The sequence below is a fragment of the Dermacentor variabilis genome, chromosome 4 (genome assembly GCF_050947875.1).
Source record: "Dermacentor variabilis isolate Ectoservices chromosome 4, ASM5094787v1, whole genome shotgun sequence".
In the NCBI taxonomy this organism is placed as follows: Eukaryota; Metazoa; Arthropoda; class Arachnida; order Ixodida; family Ixodidae; genus Dermacentor; species Dermacentor variabilis.
The window spans coordinates 132,258,058-132,283,086 of NC_134571.1; the positions used below are offsets into that span (position 1 = coordinate 132,258,058).

A 25,029-nucleotide genomic window follows, 5' to 3' on the forward strand; every position below is an offset into this window, starting at 1 on the left:
ACTGAAGTTACGCGCAGCAGGAGTGTTTTCCACCAGGGTTTTCCCGCCGTCTCACTCCAAGCTAAGCAGGCCGCAGGCGATCACACTCAGACTCCTGCAAACGATTTCCCACCCAAATCCGGCGTCCCTTAATGGCGTGTGGCCTGAAATTTATCTGACTTGTTCTTGCGTGACCTGTGGTGAGGTTGCTGCTTTGCCTCAACAACAACAACAACAACAGCGCCAATATGCGCCCCTTGTCACTCCGTAGACGCTTCTAGAGCAAAAACAGCGCTGATGCACGGCGCTAGAGCCCATGTGATGCTATTAAGGCAATAGCGATGCGTCGTCCTCCTCGGCCAGAGCGTGCGAGGAGGCGGCAACATTCTTCAAAGCGTGCCGCTACTTTACAAATTTTAAGGGGCTTTATAGTGCTCTGCTTTCACTCTCTCTCAGCTCTTCCTTCCTCACCTCGGCGAAGCCGCGCAGGTCAAGAGAACCGCAGCGGAGTTCCAACAGCTACACTGTAAAAATAATTTGGCACATGTAAAACTGGCCTCTCCTTGTGTGAAAAAGTCATTAGTGCGCTTCTGTCTGGTATTTCAGCTATTGATTAGGCTGGCTCGATCTACTTCCCAGCCAAGTATGCTAATGTAGACAGGTATGTGTTCAAAGCAAAGATCTGAGAACAGCTGCGTGGAACATTTGTTCATCAATTGGCGGATGTGAACATATAGTGTTAATCAAGCAAAGGCCCCTTAGATTGATGGCTTCTGCAGGCATAATTTTTATAAGGCAATACAATATTAAAGCACTTTTGCACATAGTGAACTTCTCGGCTTAACATGCGCTCCACAGTGAGGTACTGTATTAGTCTTCCCAGATACATATATATACGTTGTGAGAAGAAGACAAGATTCTATGAAGCGTGATAATCTTTCTAACTTTAGCGTACCTTAACCACTTCATTAGGAAATAACCCTCTCGTTTCAGGCAGTTGGTTCATTGCGGAAGTACATGCATACAGCCAGAGGCAAAATTCACGGGAATGGAAGGGATACGTTTCAAGGGGCAACGTACCGTTCCCAATTATGATTTTCTTCTTTTTCTTTCGGTGGACTGCCGTGCCTTTACTTATTGTGATGCCGCTTTTGATGCGTCACATTCATCACATTTCATTTTCGGTTCATATCTGATGCCATGATACTTTAGTTAGATTGCTTTTTCAGCTTGTCACAATAATTGATCATGTAATTATGCAAGCTGCTCCTCAGACGTATAGCATCTCATAGCTTAATGAGGAATCAAAAGCTACAATATATGAGAAGAAATTTGGTGTGCAAGATTTTAGTGCCAGTTCTCCTTGCAGTTTTATACTGATTTGCAACACACTAGATAGTACTGTAAATTTAATTTGATTTATTGTGAGAAAGTGCAACGGGTCAATCCCAACCGCAACAGGAAACTACTTTCGTGAGGACGCCAACAGAACAGGGTGTATGATATGCCTCTGTAACGCTTTGAGACCGGCTCGGATAGCGCTCCTGAACTCCGAAAAGACACACGCTTCGAAACAATACGGTGCAGTGCATACGTTAATAACTGTATATGAAATATTTATAACCAAAACTAGACCTGCGGCCTGAAATGAGAATATACGACACATTTATAAATTCATTGTATTCTTAGCCCGGAACACCCATACGTTGACAAAACGTTGTCAAATTATCTGCTATATGGCCCAAAAACAAGTTTCTTGCACAATTTACGTTACCAGCTCCATGCTTAGCAGCTCATCTGGTAACCTCTGCATATAAGTGCTTGTGTTCTGTACTATAAATGCGTTTGCTGGCCAGTAAGGTGGTGCATATTTTCTTGTGTTTTATTACAATATGTGTTGTGAAGTTCATGGACATCATTGTAATCAATTTTATGTGTGTGTCAGTAAGTTTCTCGAATTATTAGTCAATTTGTCTTGTGTCTAATCAATAAAGATTTCGACCTTTAAAGAAAAAAAAATGTTTCATTTAGTAACTCGGCGACTACAGATTACATCCAATTCACCAAGCATAAATGCAGGAGCTGCTTATGAAGGAATCAAATATTCCCCATATGTAAGTATTCTGAATCCCTTCTAACGTGGCCATGGCTCTACATCGTGAGTGCTTTCAAACTGTTTGGAAGAGTACTAACACTCTGTACTGAAGGAGTACAATCTCTCTGTTAGGAGGAGCGCAAGCACTCTGTTTGGGGTAGTAGAAATACTCAGTTTGGAAGAGTAGAAGTACTCGGTTTGGAGGAGTAGAAGCACACGGTTTCGGGTAGTACAAACATTTTGGGTGAGTGCTCTTACCCTTGTTGGGAGAGTATTAGCCCTCTGCGGAAGAGTGCTAGCACTTGCTTGCGGTGGATTAATGAAACTTTGGAGGGAGGAGTTATTCTGCCCTCTTTCTATGGAGGTGGATCTACTTTGGAAAAGCGGAGTGAAATATGGGATAAGTAAATACTCCTTCGGAGAAAGTTCCCAGAACTCTGTTTTTAGAGTGTAGTTGTCATGCAGGGTGGCGTAGCGAAAGCATAAACAATGTTTGCGTTACTTATTTTCGCTTCTGCATTGCGTCGAAAACCGATGTGTTTGTTACACTACTGATAACTTCCGTTACTTTGTTTTGCAGAGGGAGAATATTAGCAAGACTTTGTTATAACAGTCCTCAGCTTCAAAATATCTATATTGTATTTAAGGTTCAAAACCCGGTGCCGCGCAATTCTCCACCGGAAAATAAAAAAAAAACCGTGTGTTGAGAAAATTGCAGAAACAGGCCTGGAGTGCGGCCTGATCCCGGTGACCAGAGCCGGTAACGCACTCTCTCACCAGAGCAGGATTGGCCACCCTGGTGCAGTACTTGGCCACAACCTCCTATATGAATACAACAATCAAACCCCGGCCCTCAGTCCCCAGCAGCCGCGAAGCAACTGACCACGGCGGCGGTCAGATCTGTGACGCTGCAGAGGGTGCTAAGAATACCAGGCTCCGGACAGGCCGCCATTGGAATCTGAACCTGGCAACGTTTAACGTTAGAACGCTATCTAGTGAGGCGAGTCTAGCAGTGTTATTGGAGGAATTAGAGGGTAGTAAATGGGATATAATAGGGCTCAGTGAGGTTAGGAGGACAAAAGAAGCATATACAGTGCTAAAAAGCGGGCATGTACTGAGTTACCGGGGCTTAGCGGAGAGACGAGAACTAGGAGTCGGATTCCTGATTAATAAGGAAATAGCTGGTAACATACAGGAATTCTATAGCATTAACGAGAGGGTGGCAGGTCTTGTTGTGAAACTTAATATGAGGTACAAATTGAAGGTGGTACAAGTCTATGCCCCTACATGCAGTAATGATGACCAGGAAGTCGAAAGCTTTTATGAAGACGTGGAATCGGCGATGGGTAAAGTCAAAACAAAATACACTATACTGATGGGCGACTTCAATGCCAGGGTCGGCAAGAAGCAGGCTGGAGACAAGTCAGTGGGGGAATATGGCATAGGCTCTAGGAATAGCAGAGGAGAATTATTAGTAGAGTTTGCAGAACAGAATAATATGCGGATAATGAACACCTTTTTCCGCAAGCGGGTTAGTCGAAAGTGGACGTGGAGGAGCCCGAATGGTGAAACTAGAAATGAAATAGACTTCATACTCTGCGCGAACCCTGGCATCATACAAGATGTAGACGTGCTCGGCAAGGTACGCTGCAGTGACCATAGGATGGTAAGAACTCGAATTAGCCTAGACTTGAGGAGGGGACGGAAGAAACTGGTGCACAAGAAGGCAATAAATGAGTTAGCGGTAAGAGGGAAACTAGAGGAATTACGGATCAAGCTACGGAACAGGTACTCGGCTTTAACTCAGGAAGAGCACCTCAGTGTTGAAGCAATGAACGACAATCTTATAGGCATCATTAAGGAGTGCGCAATAGAAGTCGGTGGTAACGGCGTTAGACAGGAAACCAGTAAGCTATCGCGGGAGACGAAAGATCTGATCAAGAAACGCCAATGTATGAAAGCCTCTAACCCTACAGCTAGAATAGAACTGGCAGAACTTTCGAAGTTAATCAACAAGCGTAAGACAGCGGACATCAGGAACTATAATATGGATAGAATTGAACAGGCTCTCAGGAACGGAGGAAGCCTAAAAACAGTGAAAAAAAACTAGGAATAGGCAAGAATCAGATGTGTGCGTTAAGAGACAAAGCCGTCAATATCGTTACTAATATGGATGAGATAGTTCAAGTGGTTGAGGAGTTCTATAGAGATTTATACAGTACCAGTGGCACCCACGACGATAGTGGAAGAGAGAATAGCCTAGAGGAATTCGAAATACCACAGGTAACGCCGGAAGAAGGAAAGAAAGCCTTGGGAGCTATGCAAAGGGGGAAGGCAGCTGGGGAGGATCAGGTAACAGCAGAACTGTTGAAGGATGGTGGTCAGATTGTTCTAGAGAAACTGGCCACCCTGTATACGCAATGCCTCATAACCTCGAGCGTACCGGAGTCTTGGAAGAACGCTAACATAATCCTAATCCATAAGAAAGGGGACGCCAAAGACTTGAAAAACTATAGACCAATCAGCTTACTGTCCGTTGCCTACAAAGTATTTACTAAGGTAATCGCAAATAGGATCAGGAACGCCTTAGACTTCTGTCAACCAAAGGACCAGGCAGGATTCCGTAAAGGCTACTCAACAATAGACCATATTCACACTATCAATCAAGTGATAGAGAAATGTGCAGAATATAACCAACCCTTATATATAGCTTTCATTGATTACGAGAAAGCGTTTGATTCAGTCGAAACCTCAGCAGTCATGGAGGCATTACGGAATCAGGGTGTAGATGAGCCATATGTAAAGATACTGGAAGATATCTATAGCGGCTCCACAGCCACCGTAGTCCTCCACAAAGAAACAACAAAATCCTTATAAAGAACGGCGTCAGACAGGGAGATACGATATCTCCAATGCTATTCACAGCATGTTTACAGGAGGTATTCAGAGGCCTGGAGTGGGAAGAATTGGGGATAAAAGTTGATGGAGAATACCTTAGTAACTTGCGATTCGCTGATGATATTGCCTTGCTTAGTAACTCAGGAGACTAATTGCAATGCATGCTCACTCACCTGGAGAGGCAAAGCAGAAGGGTGGGTCTGAAAATTAATGTGCAGAAAACTAAATATTGTTTAACAGTCTCGGAAGAGAACAGCAGTTTACAATAGGTAGCGAAGCACTGGAAGTGGTAAGGGAATACATCTACTTAGGGCAGGTAGTGACCACGGATCCGGATCATGAGACTGAAATAACCAGAAGAATAAGAATGGGCTGGGGTGCGTTTGGCAGGCATTCTCAAATCATGAACAGCAGGTTGCCACTATCCCTCAAAAGGAAAGTGTATAACAGCTGTGTGTTACCAGTACTCACATATGGGGCAGAAACCTGGAGGCTTACGAAAAGGGTTCTGCTGAAATTGAGGACGGCGCAACGAGCTATGGAAAGAAGAATGATGGGTGTAACGTTAAGGGATAAGAAAAGAGCAGATTGGGTGAGGCAACAAACGCGGGTAAACGACATCTTAGTTGAAATCAAGAAAAAGAAATGGGCATGGGCCGGACATGTGATGAGGAGGGAAGATAACCGATGGTCACTAAGGGTTACGGACTGGATTCCAAGGGAAGGGATGCGTAGCAGGGGGCGGCAGAAAGTTAGCTGGGCGGATGACATTAAGACGTTTGCAGGGACAACATGGCCACAATTAGTACATGACCGGGGTAGTTGGAGAAGTATGGGAGAGGCCTTTGCCCTGCAGTGGGCGTAACTAGGCTGATGATGATGATTTAAGGTGTTCAATTACTGAATAGTTTATTTTCAAATGCGAAGATTCAGTGCGTATTATTCAAGTTGTATGTTAAACTTCGAATATTTGGCCAGTACATTTTCCTTGCGTTCTGAAATGCAAACGATTTTATCTTTTAAAGAGGTAGCAGTGTACTCACCAACTTTGCGCATCACTTGCTGCATTCTTGGAATTTTTGGAGCTCTGGCAAAGTTCCGCAACAGTGCCGTCCCGGACACTAGAATAAATATTGAAAAAGGTGCATTACGTGCCATTGCCCTAAATTTAACATATTTATTAACGATAAAGCATCCTGCAGTAAACTGCGGGTACTTGTTACGGGCGGGGGCGTATCAGGCGGTAAGGGGGGGCTTATGGGGCTCCTTCCCCCCCCCCCCCGACATATTTTTGTGCTCTCATGCACCGCCGACCAAAACAACCCCCAGCTCCGGAAATAATTATGTATTTTGTCTCGAATGGTCATTTTTCACGCTCGAAAAGACGTAGACCTTTCAGCGCGAAAATCTCGAACTCGCGCTGGATTTCATGGCAACGCCGATGCACCTGCTGTCATATAGCGCAAGGAGCCCCATCCAAGCACAACGTTAGAAGGGCGTTTTTATGGGGAGCGGGCTCGTCGCGGCATCTCGCGGAGGCCGTGGAATCTACGGTGGACGTCGATTTCAATTCCGACGCTTAATGGGTATAAAGTTCTCATAAAGTGTAGATGTGATGGGTGCATTGGCATTTCCAAAGTCGTGCTTTAGATTTTCGATTCCGGAACATTGCAGGTTTAATATTGTTATGAGCATATTACGCCAAAGGTGCATTCAGTTTTCTAAAGTGGTACATCAGACCATACGACGAGATAAGCCGAATCAAAACACTATCAGAGGAGTTGAGAAGGCACGCATTGAGGTACTATGAGACGAAGCTTTTGCCGTGATTCATTTGTGCCGTCGTACAAAGCCGTCGTCGTATGCGCTCGAGAAAAGAATATCATATTTTTTTTTCACCGGCACCAAACATACATGTCAAGACACTAAAGCCAGCAAAGGTAACTTCGTTCTTTTTTTTTTTTTACTTTGACTTTATTCGCGAGGACCACATTGAGCCTTTTCAATTTTCTTGTTTACGCTACCCGCAGGCTGCCAGAACCGGTCAGGGCGGACTTTTGCCTGGCATAGATTTCGACGCTTTCCGGCTAGCCAACGAGCAAAAGAAACAATGGTCACTCGCTGCCATCACTGAAGGTCGAAGGATTTTCTCGCCGGTGTAGGGTACCGAACAGTATGCGTATGCTTCAATGTGGACCAAGCGTCCCATGTTTTATTAGATATTCCTTCGGTAGCTACACATTAGGTGCCCAAAGTAGGCATTCCGTTGTGGACAACATGCTTTTCTACGGTTTCTTTTTAAATTTCGGTGCCTCAACCCCACAAAAGTAAACAAAGACATTGTTGCGGCGCAGCCAATTGTCCCATGGTGAATGTTCGGTTTCCTTACTTCTCTTGCGGTAAGTGATGTGGCGTGGGACGCTTCTGTTGCCGGATATTTCTAATATATTATTGCGATAGCCATTATATGCACACTCCAGGCACATTCCTGCCATCGTCCTCACCCTCATGTTCCGTATGAAGTCCAACAGCGGTAACATAAGGACCGCGCGCCGCATGCTCTATGTGCGAGTGAAAGCGTGGGGGGGGGGGGGGGGCATAGATGGGCCGACAATGGTGGCACAGTCTTGCGTGCGCAAGGGATAAAAACGGGGAGCATGCGCGCCGCCTTCCGTCGGGCCCGATAAGTCCGGGGGAGTAGGTGGACGGGGGGGGGGGGGGGGAGGGACGACCGTGAAGATTTTGTGATTTGAGAATCTGTGTTTGCGCAATATGTTTATTTGCCTTGTTTGACGCATTATACACACTTACTTTTTCTTAGATACGTATAGTTATTGCAGACATTTACCTATATTTAAATATGTTGTTGCGAGTTTTGGGTATACGTGCAGTCAACTTTGTTTCCAGCGGAACTTTTTTGCCATTTATGAAGCTTTATCTTCACATTTGTATATTTCAGTGTATCTCCGCATTTATATTCTACGAGGGCGATTTAGTAAATCAATGAACGGGGCTAGTTGGTGCACGTTCGTGGTTGTATTGCGCTCAGTTTTACACAGACGATATTAAGTGAAGGACGGGACGTAGACGGACGTAGCGCAATCAGTTGCGCTACGTCCGTCTACGTCCCGCCCTTCACTTAATATCGCCTGTGTAAAACTGAGCGCAATACAACCATGCACGAAGGCGAGTCGATTGAAAGTGAGCCAACCCATCCCGCGAATTAATGCTTCGGTTCATTATCTGCAAGGCATGCGCATAGGACACAGGCATCGTTCATTAACAAAAAGGACGCACAATGTGATAATAAATGTTCTTTGATTCTCTCATACACCGAGTTCAACATGGTTGTGTGACATAACAGCATAGTTTTGTGAGGTTTTACACCGCTGAATTTGTTTCTGCAAAAGAAATTAGTCGATGTTCGGCTGCCATGTGTGCCGAACATTGAATCTCATTGGCCACTGTGAAGGATTGGAGAAAATAGTTCAAAGAACGACGTGAAACTTGGAAATACGATCCAAGACCCGGCCAAAGCCGCTGCGCAATCACCCCGAACACAATTTCAAAGGTTGGTGAGCTCATTAGAAAAGAAAGGTAGAAAAGCGTCCATGAACTGGGACAGCGTGCGAACATTAGCCACGGTTCAGTTCACATCATAATTCATAAATATCTCGGTTAGCGGCTCTTGTGTGCCCAATGGGTGCCTAAGATTTTCAACCACCGCCACAAGACGGGAGGGGTTCGGCGCTACCTTGACGCATCTGATACGATATCGCAATGAGGGTGACAACTGCTTGTCTGCATTTGTGACCGGGGACTTTCATGGTGGCACTACTAAGAGCCTGAAACACGACGACAAAGCTTGCAGCAGAAACATTCGACTTCACCACTCCAAAGAAAGCAAACGTCGCCGATTCCGCTGGAAAGATATTGTTGACTTTTTTTTCGATCGTCAGGAGTGCATACTGATCGAAATTGCTGAACCTGGAGAGCCTATCAATCATTTCCGATATTGTTAAACACCAGATTAGCTGCGTGTCGCAATGAAGAACCAACGACGCGGAAATTCAATGAATGGGGTCATCTTACTCCATGACAAAGCCCGTCCCCACATCGTTGATGTGGTTAACACAAAATTGGCAAAGTTCAAGTAGGAAACGCTGCAACATCTGCCATACAGCACATACTTGTCGCATTGCGAGTTCCACATTTTGGGGCAATTGAAGAAACAGCTAAAGGTAACCAGATTTGTGTCGGAGGATGACGTGAAAGAGTGACTTAGAGATTTTTCGAAGCAGTAACTCAAGCAGTTCTATAAGACAGGAATCACGCGACTCGTTAGTCACTGGGACAAATGTCTAGATGGTCATGGAGACTACTTTTAAATGAAGTACGCCGTTTGCCATATATTTATTTGCCTTGGCTCCCTTTCATTTGACCCGCTCGCGTATATTTCGCAGAACACCTACTTCTTATAGGTGCTCGTGGTTGCGACTATTATTTCGGTGCAATTACACACAATGCACGACTGGTGGCAGCTGCTCCTGTGCAACGCATTGGAGCATGGAACATCGTCATCGAGATTTTCCCCAGGGCGTTGCATTTGCGCAAAAATGCAAACAAGCTTCTTCAATGACAAAGTTTCATTAAAATTTTTGTCCTCAACATGTTGATTTCGAGGTCTTTACAGTTTTCATATAAGCTGCATGCACTGCTTTGCCGGTTTCGAGCTGATACGTGTCATAAGTTCGTGTGATAGCTTCTTAATATATTGACAAAAACATGAAAGACTTGATATCAGTTATTTCGGGCGCAATTTTGGGATATACCAGTATATTCTTGTAGAAAAAATACATATTTTACTGTGTTCACAGTGCGCAGCGTTCAAGAATTCGTTTGCAGCATCTTTGGAAATGGCGATGATATTATTCCTGTTTTTGATTCCTCGATAAATTCTATATGGAGGAGGTCAATATGCAAGGCGATCCCCCCACGGCCCCCCCTCCCTCCGGAACGAGATTTCTGGTTACGCTGTTGGTTATCTAGTATAGCTTTGAAGTCGTCGTTGTAATTTTTAAGCACGAATCATTCTGCGACGGATCAATTCTGTACATAAGTAGCAGCTACGATTTTGTTTCGTACTTGAGTTCATTAATGATCCATCGAAACAGAAAACATTTTACGTTTGAATGGGCCATGACAAAGTCGTCGAAATGTTCTCCGTTTATAACTATAACTGAGAGTAGACGGTCTGATACGGCTGTGCACACAAAACAGGCGTACTCAGCATACAATTTAACCCCAAATTTCCATTTGGCATGGTTACCTCTGATGGTCTCCTACCCACAGGAAGGGCTGTTTCGGCATGGAGTGTTACATATTAGCAGATCAGGGCGCACCGCTGCGTCGTCTGCTATGAGACATTGCCAGACTACATTGGACGACTTCCTATACAGGGTCTGGCACAATACGACGAATAGAATGTATTGGCGTTCACTTGTGCCCGCGAGACTATCAATTGCGAGATAAAATGCAGGAGCAAACTGCCAAGGCGAAAAGAGAAAAAGAAGATCGCGTATGCCTACCACTACGTATTTCAAGCACCTACAATAATTTCCGGTGTATGCAGTACGGAGAAGTGTGCCCTTCGAGACTGCCTTCGGTTTCACATGGGGAAACGTTTCCGCAGGTGTTAATTTATTTGATTACCACTTGGTGTGTCCAAGCTGCTGTGTAGTACAACTGTGGCATAAAAATATTGTTGCTATAGCAATTATATGAACACTCCAGGCTCAGTTCTGCCGTCGCCGTGATTTTCCGCACAAATTCCAAGGGTGAAAAATCCACTAGGGTTGAGGAATGGGCGAGTACCTTTTTCTATTGCATTCTAGAACTGGTACAGCGCAACATACGAGGAAAGAAACAAGCCGAGCAGGCCTTTCAGGCCTCTGTTCCTTTATCTGGCCTGCTCGACTTGTTTCTTTAATTGTATGTTGCGCTGTACCAGTGCTAGGGTGATAAAATCGTCGCCGCGCGGCGTATGCTGTATGTGCGAGTTAAAAGGTGCGACGGTGAGCAGGCCATCGCAGCTCAATCTCGCACACGCAAGGAAAGAAAGCGGGGATGAAGCCCGCCGTCTTCAGTCCCATGCAAGGCTCCGGTGAGGATAGGGAGGGGCCGATCGCGCCCCCGCTAAAGGCGCTGTATCATGAAAGCCATCTTCGACGGGGAGAGAATCTACCGTGCGCTGTGTTCTTGCGGTTTATTTTGCATTGGTGCGAGACAGCAAGACGATAAATTCATTCGCTGCTGGTGCCGCGCTTGCGAACACCAGTGTTTTGACAGCGAGTTTCTGTGGTGATCGACTGAGATGTGTTTATGTTTGCATGTGCGCGCGTGAAGCCTTGCTTGTTAATTTATTATTATTATGCCTATGTTTACACGTTTACACGGCCGGTATAACAAGTATCCGTACTTCTGACATCTATCCATCAATTTGCTATCGCAATCGACGCTTCGTCTTTCGGGCGCAACTGCTACTTTTTTCTCTTGTTTTTATTGAGCAGGAAAATTCAATTCCCGAATCCGTCACTTGTGCTGGCAGCTGCCCAAATAAACAACCTAGGCTATGACATCCAGGGTCAAGGCGACACTTCCGCTTCTTGCTGTGCTCAAGTGTATGATTTATGGCGTCCAATCAAGGTGTTCAGTAGACGGCGAAATGGTCCCTCCTGCCGACCACATTATTTTGATCGGTCTCTAGGACTCCAATGAAGAAACCACGCAATTTAGTGGCGAAGTGCGTACAAACGTCCGGCTTGGCTACCAAGCCGGGCCAGATTTTTTAAAGACAGAGAGCGTTTCAAGTGAGCTGGTGGTAAAAAAAATTTGCGGCAGCTTCGCACTAGCCGCGGAAAGACTGGGCAAGCAGCTGCCCCACCTAGCTGATTCTTGGTTCAGCTAAGCAAACTTACCTTGCTGTGCGCAGGCCGAACGCTCTAAAACGGGAGGGAACACTGTTTGCAGTGTTAGCAATGGCCTGCCGAAATGCCGCCATGCAAAGTTTTGCTAGCCAGGTGCGACAGTGGCGTCAACCTTTCGTGAAAAAATCACCGCCACCCTCTAGCCACACGGCGTCACTAAGTCTGCTGTGTGTGGTGAACAATACGCAGCGTCCTCGACCCTTAGTCGCGGGATTGCCGAGCAATGGCGTAGCTAGGTCGTCTGGCACCCGGGGCCCTTAGCTCTTCTGTCACCGCCCCCCCCCCCGGGTTGTAGTCGAGGAAGGCGAGGATATCGACAATGTTCGGGTGTCTTCAGACGTATATGACACCCCCCGCCCCTACTGGCCCCGTGCACCCGGGGCCCACGGCCCCCCGGCCCCCCCTGTTGCTACGCCACTGTTGCCGAGATGAGTTCGACGAAGCTGGCTTTGTGACTTAACCCGCCATCGCCTGCCTGGTCTGCTGTGATCAAGGGAGTTCCCGAGGGAATGCATCTGGCATCAACGTCGCACACGCTTTTCAAGACGCAAGACAAAGGAGAACCGGGGGCCATGCGGAGAGGGTCCGCTTGGGGAATAAGAGCCGCCTCCTTTGGTCAAGAAGTAAGCCCCGAGTTCTGCGAAGCGCGCCTGGCCTCGGTGGGGGCAGTGAAAGCTGTGCGTACGTGTGTGTATAAGACCTCCCACTGAAAGGCGGCTCGGCTGCGATGACTGGAACGTATTTCTCTCACCTAGGGATCTAGGGAACACGGAGTGTTTATAAGCAGCTGCTTGTCGGCTGCTAGAGTGTGCTCGAGAAGGTGCTCGTCAGTGTGCTCTGTGATCGTGCTCGTGATCTTTGTGCTTGTGCTCGAATACTGTATGCTTCGTCTTGCGTGCTCCATTTGGGAGTCACGCTAGACTGTCGAATGTATCGCTTGTTCTAATGTAAATATCTGTAAATAAATCCTGCTCGCCTAGTCCTGTCATCCCAAGTTCCCCCCTACGACCTACAACCCTTACAACTGGTGGCAGCGGCGAGATCGTCCGACAACTGCTACAACAGATGGCAGCGGTGGGACCGGCCTACGGCTCGTAGACAGATACGGCAGCTCACGGACTTTGGCACATGGTGACCGACCGGTACCCTGATGAAGTCGGAGGCGACATGGGATTGACCACCTCTTGCAACTGACTGGATACGGCGGAGAAGGACTGGTGATATGGTACTCCTTGAGTGGGTAAGCGTTTGGTTTTGGCTCTAAGATTTACCAGGTTTCAATTTCTCTGTGAGGCTAGATTTCATTAGCTGGGGATCTATTATTGTATTCTTATTTGCGTGGGTATCGCAGCAAGTATTGCCCGACAGCAGAGCCAAAGCTTAACGTAGCGACCATGGTCCTACTGTGTTTGACGAGAGCTGACCTGTTGTGGTTGTGTGAAGAGGTGGAGGTAGACGTAGATGAGGACTTGATGGAAGCAGAGATTCGTAAGACCATTCTCGAAAGTGACAACATTTGGAATTCATAGAACAAATGGGCAACCAAATTCTCAGCAACAAGCGGGAACAGGAAGCAATTAGGCAAGAACAGGAAGAATTTAGGAAAGAACAGGAAGAAGCAAGGCAAAAACTGAAAAGAATTTCGCAGGAAGAAGGCCTCATAGAAGTAATGAGGCAGTACATTTCTGCATTGAACAAAGAGATTGACGGTTTGGAACAATTATTCGAGCGAAGTCAACAGCGGCTTGAGAAATCTGTACGCTGAACGCCACGAAAGTGGGGGAAGTCGAGAGCAGATTGCAGTCGTAAGCCGAGAAAAGTAGTAGTACCTATGAGATTAGCAGCACGTTCATATGTGAGCTCGAAGTGCTAGCAGCTAACGATGCCTTAGTGGCAACAGCGGCCGTTAAAGGCCGTAATGAGAGCGACGAGGTGCGGTGCCAACACAGCACTGTAGAGACAGTTAGGCCAGCTGCGAAGGAATTTGCACAGTCGAAGTGCGTCGCATTAATTTTAACGTATTCATTAGCGAGCTACAGAATACTGCGGACTTGACAGACCCGAGCACCCATGTCGAGATAACTGTCCAGTCGGATCTGCGTGCCGAAGTGCAGTGCCAGCTGGACGATGCTGTTGAAGGCAGTTCGCAGGATTGGAGCTCCGTAACTCAAGGGAAGACTACTGCATTGTTCAGCGATCGGTTCAGCTCTCCGGCAGTCTAGGTAGCCAAGAGAGGGATGATTTAGTTATAGATCTTTCGGACTGTGCGGGTGAGACAGCGATCGAGACCGACCAGTTGTGTGCCGAGGTACTTCGTGTGGGCTATGCAGTAGAGGGCATTTCGCCGGAGTGCGAGTTGCATAGCTCGAGTAAAGACTGCTGCATTGCTCCAGAGTCGGTTAAGCTGTCCGCCAGTCGAGGCAGAGAGAGAGTAGACTTAAATGAAAATCACGCAGGCTGTGCGGGTAGGAAACCGATCCGGGCCGAAGAGATGTGTACCGGCCAGCACGAGTGCGAGAAGCCGACATGAAAGGGAATTACAAGAGGAAGCGCCGCAGAAAGAAGCGTGCTAAAGATCGGGAAGCGGTAGATAAGGTAGCGCAGCCAAAGGCGGCGACAGAGGCAAAAAGCCAGGGCGGGAGGAAAACAAAGATATCGTTGACGGTGTTGGCGCATCAAGCTCGTTTGGGCCACCGGTCAAAAAGGGACCGAGAAGCATGTTCTGCACGAACGCAGACAGAGGGCACGGGACAGTTACGTTCCTCGTCGTTCCGTCGTTCTTTCCGGAATGCAGCATGTAATGCGAAGGAGCGCAAGGTGGCAAGACGAGATGAGGCGATAGGGAGTCGCGACGCGGTCAGTCGAGTTCGTGATGAAAGCATGGCGGCAGTACACAAATTGGCAGGAGACTAACGTCTTGGAGGAGCTGATAGTGTGTCAGCCCTTTTGTTGTTCCTGGATAGCCAGAGTAGCTTTCAAACCGTGACCAGCTCGAGTACGGCTAAAAAGTATGAGTCAGTTTTAAACGTTTGAAACGGGAGGCCAAGAGAGCTTTCGTAGAGGGCAAACGTGTTGTTTTGTTTTATTTTTGAACATTTGAAAATTTTTGCGATTTGAGACAGTTTAGTTCAATATGTAAAGCATTAGCTTTCTTTATGTTTGGTTTAAGAAGCTCCGAGGTTTGGAAGATGTGTTTTAGGTAAAACTTAAGTTTCGCGAGTGTTAGTTAATGAGTAGATAGGTTTTCTTTTTTTTTTGTCTGTGAGTAACCTGAAGGGCAAGGTTATCGTTGATAAGCCTATGGTAGCGCGCGTGCATATTAGTTAACCTTCTTTACTTATAAGTGCTTTAGAATTTTCTAAGGTTAAGCGCATAGGTTTTCAGCAAGTGCATAATTTGCACTGAAAAGTGTTGTTAGTTCCATTAGCGCGTGTCCTGTGTGGACGGAAGGAAGCAGGTTTATGACTGGGTTGCCCATGTATGTTGAGGGCGGCCGTATTCTGACTTCTCTAATAAGCGTGCGTGGAACGAGTTATTAGCAGACTCATTTTTAAGGCTTCTGCAGAGTGCGTAAGTTACGCAAGTTTAGTTGCTCATTTAAGGTGCGTGTTCTGTATGGACTAAAGGAACAAATGTGAGTAAGCGTGATGAAACGCTTACGTACGACGCAAGTACGCGTTCTGAATAGGGACCACAAAGCAAGCGCGTTTGTGATTACGTACTTGTGGAGTTGGCCAGACTGTTCAGTGGAAACAGTGCGTAAGATAAGTACGCCACTGCGATAGGCTTATAACAGGCTGTTCGTGAACTTAGGCTGCTTAAGTTATGTTCGCGTACTGGTGGTTGAGAGCCTTCGGTTTAGTTCTGCGTAAACCTTTCCTCTTGCGCAGTGCGACGGTCTGGCGTGGTCGAACTCAAGGTGGACATGAACGGTCGCTTTGGCGGCACGAAATTTTGGGGCAAAATTTGGCGTTGCTAGTTGAGTGGCTTGCATTGAAATTTAGATAGGAAGCCTGGTGGGTTAACAGCTGATTGCGGTCGTTAACACGCTGAATGTTATTGTGTTGCCAGGATGAACTCTTCTGTGCCAGTTGTTGTAAGATGGTTTAAGGCATTCCAAGAGCCTAGGAATTTCTGAGAGCAAAGCCATCTTCTTGCTCGCCAGCTGTTCTCTTCCTGCCCAGCGGTTATCAGCACTGGCCAGTCGAGATTTTCCTGGCCATGGAGGAGCTGTTAGAAATGGCTTGCCGAGATGTCGCCATGCAAAGTTTTGCTAGCCAGATGCGACAGCGGCGTCGCCCTTTCCTGGAAAGCCGCCGCCACCCTCTAGTCACACGGCGTCACTAAGTCTGCTGTGTGCGCAGAACAACACGCAGCGTCCTCGAACCTTCGTCGCGGGATTGCCGAGATGAGATCGACGAAGCGGGCTTTGTGACTGAACCCGCCACCGCCGACCTCATCTGATTTGAGCAAGGGAGTTCCCGAGGGAATGCATCTGGCGGCAACGTCCCTCGCGCCTTTCAAGACGCAAGACAATGGAGAACCGGGGGCCACGCGGCGAGGGTCCGCTTGGGGAATAAGAGCCGCCTCCTTCGGTCAAGAATTAAGCCCCGAGTTCTGCGAAGCCCGTCTGGCCTTGGTGGGGGCAGTGAAAGCTGTGCGTACGTGTGTGCGTGTAAGCCCTCCCACTCAAGGCGGCTTGGTTGCGATGACTGGAACGTTTTTCTCTCACATAGGGATTTAGGGAACACGGAGTGTTTATAAGCAGCTGTTTGTCTGCTGCTAGTGTGTGCTCGAGAAGGTGCTCGTCAGTGTGCTCTGTGATCGTGCTCGTGAGCTGTGTGCTCGTATACTGTATGCTTCGTCTTGCGCGCTCCATTTGGGAGTCACGCTAGACTGTCGAATGTATCGCTTGTTCTAATGTAAATATGTATACATAAATCCTACTCGCCTAGTCCTGTCCTCCCAAGTTCCTCCCTACGACCTACAACCCTTACAACTGGTAGCAGCGCTGAGATCGACCGACAACTCCTACAGCAGTTGCTTCTGAATTTCTTGCGAGCATATAAAACGACAACTTCCTCCATTGAATCAGAAAACATTATGTTTTACGTACATCGCGAGCCTAAAGCACGTTATGAAAACTAAATGTCGCTTCGCGGCATGTAACATGTATCATAATCAACTTCATACCATGCGAGCTGGTCATTTTCTTCCTACCATGCCAGCGAACAAGAGTAAATTAGCCAGAATATTCCTGCTGCTTGAAGAATTCATAACACTAACACTGGTGCATAGGGCTAAACTAATGAAATAAAATGCACCGCAAGTGTGTCACCCTTATGCCGCCCTGCGATGCAGGTCGTGTGCTTATTTCGGGAAACGATGAATCGTGTAATGCTATCTTGCCTTCGTGACGACACGTGTACTGGCACGAAGCAGGAGTCTTTCGACATCACGATGATTTGAAAACTGCGAGACCTTTCTGAGGTCTACGGGTCTCACAGGAAGCGTCTCACAGGAGGTCTCACAGGGAGGTCTCACAGGAGCTTAGCGAGCCACAGGGCCGTCAGCTTCTAGCGACGCTGTGCGCGAGCTCAGTCCACAAGGGGCTACAGAGTGACGCGCGCAAGAACGCAGTATCGCCACAAGTTGACGGAAACCGTTTATTGTGTCCGACGGCCCCCGACACTGCACACACGCCCGATCCCGGGGCGGCGGGGAACCAAAGCGGTCCCGCACCAAGGGCGGAAAATACAGTTAGGGGCGCCTGTAGCACGTCGCTGAGAGAGTACAGGCTCAAGCCGGGACACGCCGCTAGGAAAAGGCCCCAGCAGCTATACTACTTGCTCTCGCGATAACCGATAGGCCAACTCGCGAGCTCGGGCAATCTCTTTCGTCTTGGGCCTCCAATGTGTGCAGCTCGGCGTGGTACGACCCCGCGCGAGCACTAGGTACCCGTTCTTCGGCTTAGCGTCGGGATATGATCAACACGAGGTACGCGCTCCCCGCACGGGCAAAGGCACCGTGCGTGAGCTCAGTCCTAGTCACAAAGGTGTCGGCGGACGAGAGGAAGCATATATGTACCTGGCGCTGTCACGAGGTGAAAGAGCCGCTACCGTCACGTCAGCAGCCAACAGGGGCCGCTTCGTGACGTCAATAGCTCCGCCCTCACCGCGAACTACCGCGAGTGGAACGCCACCGCTGACAGCTGGCTCGGAGCGATGATGGTGTGGCTTAAAGGTCTCAGAACAAGGTGAAATGCGCCCGCGCAATGGCGCGTCGAATTTCCCAAATCCCCACATCCTTCTCTCCTTAATTGCCCCCTACCAGTCTGGCGAAAAGGCTGGTAGGGGCTAATGCGCCAAAGACAATTTAGCCTTTCCTGCACTAGCTAATTGCTACCTTAGCCCAGCAAGCACTATTAACACTTTCATGCGCACTATACATAAAGGTTATAAATACAAGGATAGTGAAAAGATAATAAATAAAAGATAATACACTCTCAAATACAAGAAAATGACGCCGCGAAGGCGGTGAGGGGCGGGAGAAATATTGGCAAAAGAGTCTGCTGATAGCGCGGGACAATGTCCAGGGTGCAAAGAGAACTCGGCGCGTTCAGTTCTGTGGCTAGCGCGGTGGCCGATGTCGCTGGAGTTGCGAGCGTATACGTTTGACTGCCGGCCACGTAACAGAGGAACGGGGTCACCACAGTTTCATCGAAGTTGCCGATCAGACCGATGAGTGCCGCTTTTGTGGTGATGGTGGTCCCGAACTCCGGCTCAATGGGGCAGCTGGCCACGCCGCCACTGGCAGGATGAATGGGCAGCCACAACAGCGGCGCGATGTCTCACAGGTGACCGTTTCCTCAGGTTGTACCAGTGCGTGGTCCGAATGCGGTCCTTCACCCGGGGTGTGCCCTGTTGCTTGTGCGTGGTGCCACTGGACACCGGCGCGAGCTCGTCGGACCGCGACGCAAAGGCCTTCAGGTCGACTATATGGGCACGGCTGAGTTTTCCCGAAGGGGAATCCTTCAGCAAGTACGCGAGCGATGTCCAAACTTTCTCGACTCGGTACGGACCAAGCCACTTAGGAGCGAGCGAGGCGGAGAACCCCTTGCTCGCGTCGCTAAGAGCGTAGTTGCGCTTAAGGACTAAATCAACTAGCTTTAATGAAAGATGGCGATGCTTCCGGTCGTACTGAGCCTTCTGCTGGGCCCTGGCCGAAGTCAAACTCTGCATTGCTCCACAGAGAGCCTGACAAAGCCTCTGCCGAAGTGCTGAAGTGTAACCAGAACAGTCTGCCGGCGCCTCCTCATCCCCGAGCTGGCACTGAATGGCACTGGTCACCGGATTTGCCAGCTCCCTTCCAAAATTGAGGAAGGCGAGAGAAAAACCAGTCGAGCGATTTTCGGCGGTTCGGATTGCGAAACGCCAGCTCCCTCAAGTGGTCTGTCCAATCCTTTTGACTTACGACAAAGGCCGCCAACATTGGTTTGAGGGTTCTATTGACCCTCTCAGTCAAATTGGACTGGGGATGGTAGGGCGACGTGCTGCAGTGATTAATTCCCAGGTAACGGCACGTAGTACCAAACACCAGAGCGGTGAAATAGGACGCGCTGTCCGCAATCAGTCTTTTCGGAAAGCGGAACCGACAAACAACTTCCTGTAGCCTGTCCAGCACCGCTCGCGCGGTCACTTTTCGAAGCGCAAGTAACTCCACCCACTTGGAAAAATGATTGACGACTACCATCAGCTGTGTGAACCCCTACTTACTCCTGGCGATAAGCCCCAGGAGATCGCAAGTGGCCACTTGCCACGGACGCTGACTGTCAAGTGGTTTCATCAACCCGGCAGGCTTGCCACCCCTTGATTTCACCGTTTGACAGACATGGCAGGAACGGCAATAGCGCAAAATGTCACGCTTTATGCCAGGCCACGCCATAGTTTGACTTAGTTTCGCAAAAACTTTGGAGCCACTGAAATGACCGGCCAAGGATTCGTCATGAGATGATCGCAACAGTGCGCTTCTCAGACTCTCGTGGATAACCACCTTAAACGGTCCTCAGCCTCGTCATCGGTAGCTATGTATTTCAGCAGGAGCCCATCGTGATCAAGCAAATAAGAATCCGCGGGCGACCCAGTTACACACGCTGGTTCGGACCCCCGTGCGCCCGCCGTACTACCAGCAGCGTCTCGGCGCTCCGTCTCCCTGAGACCGTCGCTCACTCCGCAACAAAACGGATCAATTTGCCTGGCCTTCAGTAGCTCTTGCCTGCTGAATGCGATTCCAATTCTCCCAAAGCGAAGTCCGCTCTCGTCCCTACTCAGGACTGCAGCCAACGGCGTCGTGAGTTCGCTTTCGAGGAGCTCCCCCGCTCGCTCGTTTTGCGGCGCGCTGCTTGCCTGGAGAGCGGAATGACAGGTTTGCCCGCTTGCGCACTTGGCTCTCTCTGCGCTCGTTTCGCCCCCAACGCTTGCTGGCGCAAAGGCACCGGCAGTGGCTGTAACACCTGGAGGAATGCTCTTGGTGGACAATGGGGCACGAGATAGCGCGTCAGCTACCACGTTGGTGCTCCCCTTTTGATAGTGCACTGAAAAGTCGTAATGCTGTATCAGGAGAGCCCAGCGTGCCAGCCGGCCCGCAGGCTCATGGAACCGCAACAGCCAGCTGAGCGCACTGTGGTCCGTCTGCACTACGAATTTCGTCCCATCAAGGTAGACATCGAATTTACCTAGTGCAAACACGATAGGAAGGCACTCCTTCTCGGTCACGGAATAGTTCCTCTCTGCCAAAATCAAGGAGCAGCTGGCAAAGGCCAACGGCTGCAACGCACCACCGTATTCCTGTAGGAGGACTGCTCCTAAACCAAGGTCGCTCGCGTCGGTCTGGACAACGAACGGTCTGGTCAAGTAGGGCAGTCTGAGCTTCGCTGTCTCCGCAATGGCTCTAGACAGTTGGCAAAAGGCCTGCTGCTGCTCAGGTCCCCACTGCCACGCGGCCGACTTACCCAAGATCTCCGTCTCCCAATGCTCAAGGGTGCCGGCACTCAGGCACAGGACGGAATGAATGACCGGTAAAAGTTGGCCATTCACAAAAGCGGCGAAGGCCACGTACATTCTTGGGCGCGGGGAAATCGAGGACTGCCCGAAGTTTCTCCCGGTGCGGCTCAATGGAGCTTCCGCCCAGCGTACACCCCAGTAACTGAACTCGGGTTTGCGCTAGTTGGGCTTTCACCGGATTCAAAGTCATCCCGGCGAGCCTCCCCCTCTCGAGCGGATCGGCATCATGGGCAAGTGTTCTTCGAGGGTTCGTGGATAAATCACGATATCGTCGAGGTAGCACATGCAGTATGACAACCTTGCTTCCGCGAGGACGCAGTCCATGAGTCTCTGAAAGGTCGCTGGACCATTGCAAAGACCAAAGGGCGTACGAATAAACTCAAAAACCCTCTGTGGGACGTGAACGCGGTCTTGCACCGGTCACACTGATCCATGCGGACCTGTAGGTAACCTTTGGGAGCATCCAGCGTAGTAAAGTACTTTGCACTGCCCAGGGTTCCTACGATGGAGTTAATCGTGGGGAGCGGATAAGCATCCTTACAAGTCACTCCGTTCAGACGGCGGTAGTCTACGCACAGGCGATGACTGCGATCTTTCTTAGGCACCAACACAATTGGAGACGCCCAGGCACTGTACGAGTGGCGGATAATGTCGGCTGATAGCATCTCGTCCAGCACGCCATCGATCACCTGCCTCTTGGTCAGGTTGACGGGCCGGGGATTACATTTCAAAGGAAGCGCGCCTCCAGTTTCGATCGCGTGGCTCGCGAAATCAGTACAGCCAGGTTGATCGGTGAGGAGCTCTTCGTACTGGCACAACTGTGCCGACAAGCGAGCCTTCTGTATATCATCCAAACGAACCGCACAGGCGGCCAGAGGATGTGGTGCCCCTTCGAGTCGTGTCTCTCGATCCGAATGGGGACTTGAGTCGACAAGCGCATAGCGCAGGGGCCTGCCCCCGAATTCTGCGCGCGACGCGGGTCGTGCCGTACCTCTCGTTCCCAAAGGGGAGTTTGAGCAGGCGAGCGCGCAGCTCGAGGGCTTGCCCCCGAACTCTGCGCGCGGCGCATTTCCGACATCCGATCTGCACAGTCAAGATCGGACGCCGGCGGGCTGATGAACCGCTTTAGCAGTGTGAACGGTCCGTCCAGATTGCCGCCATTCGCAATATCCACAACGATTCCTGTGTTTAGGAGAAAGTCCCTTCCGTGAATCACAGGAACACTGAGCCTGGGGAGATGAACGAAACGCGTGTATCTCATTCGCTCTCCCCACTTGACAGTCAGCCTTGCGGCACCCGCCGAATGGGCCACGCCTTTCGCTAGATTGAATGTCGTTCGGCAATACCGCCAGCGCACTGAGTGCTTCTGCAAGTGGGACAACACCTGTTCGCCGAACAACGAAGCGCTTGCGCCCGTGTCCAGCAGCGCAGAAAATTCGCGGCTGACAATGGTTACCGGAATAAAGGGCGCGTGCGCGCCAGCAACACAACCTGCTCGGTATGCCGAGGGGACAAGCAAGGTTTCGGTCACTCATGCCTTCACGAGCAACCCGCGCTCCCGTTTCCCGACCTCGCAGGAGTCCTGGGCGCGGTGCAGTACCTTGCTATGTGCCCTCGTTGTTGGCAGCGGAAACAGCGCACTCCGCCGCCGTACCTTTGCCGAGGTGGAGTGGCCTCAGCTCACTGCCGGGGTCGCCTCGCTGCTTGACCAAAGCGCCTCTTATCCCGAGCGTCCGCCTCTGCGATGCATTGGGTCGAAGTGCGTCCCTGAGCATGCGTTTCGGGTGGTGGTGCAGCACAGCCTGCCTGGTCCCGTGCGTGTAGGGATCTAGAGCGCGCGCACTCAGCTCCCAACAAACCCGCTTGTAGCGGGTTTGTTGGGAGTGCACCCATTCAACGACCGGTGCGATTGAGGTCCAAAAGCCGACTGCCAGCATAACGAAGAGGTTTCATCACTTTTCTCTACTGACACCAGCCAGCAGGACCTCCATTGCATTTCCTAGGTGCAATAAAAGAGCCACGCGCAGACAGCGCCCGTGTTGCGGAGACCGGGGGGGAGGGGGTGGAAAAAAAAGAAGTGCGCTGTGAAGACATGCGAAAAAAGACGCCGTAAGACAGGTTCTTGATGCAAACATCTCCGTCTGGAGACAGAGGGCACGTAGGGGCGCCACGTGTCTGTAACAATCATAAGTTGTCACGTCATTGTCGTTATACACTCATCGTCATTCCACTCACCTGATACCGTTCTTATGGCATCGTCGTCACGATATAGCCATCGTGATGCATTCGTTGTATAGCTTCGTCGCATGCCATCGCGATGGATCTCTTGTTTTCATTATAGATTCGTACTCTCAGTCGTCATTTCGTCATCGTTATACCACTCTCGTCATGCCGTTGCCATCATGCTATCGTTTTAGCTTAGTCATCACTTCAGTAAACGCATACCATTCGCCATGCCTTCAGCGTCATATCGCGTTCGTCTTCCATCTAAGTCAATTCTTCATCAATCTAGTCTGATTACGTTGTCGTAATTCAATCGCCATTGCTAAGGACGAGGTCGCGAGATTGAATCCCGGCTACGGCGGCCGCATTTCGATGCGGGCGAAGTGCGATAACACCCGTGTACTTAATTTGTGTGCACGTTAAAGAACCCCAGGAAACTGAAATTCCCCGATTCCCCCACTATTTCGTGCCTCATAATCAGATGGTGGTTTCGCACGTAAAACTAAGTAATTTAGTTGTATTTTTTCAATAGCCATGACTTCGTCTGGTCATTCCAGCGTCGTGATTGCCTCCTTGTCAGACAATTGCCATTTCGCACCCGCTTTCGTGCCATCGTCATCCTGTCATTGTCATCATTCTAGCTTGCTATCATGATGCAATCGCGATCGATCCTTTGCTTTCGTTCTAATTTCGTCGTCTCCCCCGTCGCGCCGTCATCGGTATATCATTGTCGTCCCGCCATCGCGGTCACGCTGTCGTTTTACCTAGTCATCTCTTAAGTAACGTCGTACCATTGTTGAGAGAGTCAGCATTCCGTACCCACTGCCATGCCCTCGTCGTCGTGCCATCAGGGGCGTTCCATCGTCGTCACTCCAACTTTGTCATCCGACCTTTCTCACGCCGTGACCCTACAGCGTTCGTCACAGAGTCGTTGCCATGCCATTGTCGTCTTAGCGTTGTAATGCCATCATCGCCGTACAGTTGACGTTATACCATTGTCGTCATGCCGCCGCTGTTACGTCGTCTTGGTACCATCTTCATCGCTTAAGTAACGCAATTCATACCGTCTTTGTCGATCCACAGTCGTGATTTTTTATTCGGCATTCTACCTTTGTCATTGAGTTGGCGTCATACAGTCGATTTTAATTCGAAATACGCCGGGATGACCTATATAAGCGATTACATGAGGAAATTTGGACGATACAGTAGTATTTACAATATAGCCGAAGCTCAAAAAATTCCCAAAATAACGGCAGCAAATACTAAGGAACGTTATATAAACAAATAATTACTTTGTTGAGTGCTCGACAACGAACACAAGAAAGAGGACAGGACAAGGCGCTTTGTCCTGTCGTCTTTCTTGTGTCCGCTGTTTTGTGCTAAACAAAGTAATTATGCATTCGCACCAACCAGCCCGCCAACGCATTGTGCTGATCAAAAATACAGTTGCTAGCTACATTGCTCTAATGCTAGTACCATTAGATCGAAAGTCATCAGAAAGTGAGTTCTACCGTATATTTTAATGCCAATAGGATTTTTTCAATAAACAGTCGCCCAAGTTGTCTAATAGCTTGTAGCAGTCAGTATGGACTGATGATCGTGAAGCCATCGCGGTCGATGCATCGCCATTATTCCAGTTTTTTCACCCAGCACTCGTCATGCCGGTGTCGTAACACCATAATCTTCATACAGTCGTCGTGGATTCGTTGTCACATCGCCACTGTGTTGCCGTCCCAGTCGTTCAATCGTCGTCATTCCAGCTTCGAGATTTTACCCTCGTAATCCG

The 25,029-nt window shown here is 49.2% G+C and overlaps 1 protein-coding gene across 2 annotated transcripts in view; it reads right to left on the minus strand.

Annotated features, from left to right (window-relative positions):
- The window catches only part of LOC142577947 (uncharacterized), a 94,309-nt gene that overhangs the window by 42,952 nt on the left and 26,328 nt on the right, over positions 1 to 25,029 (minus strand). For both annotated transcript variants that reach the window (XM_075687384.1, XM_075687382.1), the window contains one exon: positions 6,016 to 6,093. In XM_075687384.1, coding sequence (XP_075543499.1) covers positions 6,016 to 6,093 — 78 coding nt within the window. The remainder of the gene's footprint in view (positions 1 to 6,015; positions 6,094 to 25,029) is intronic.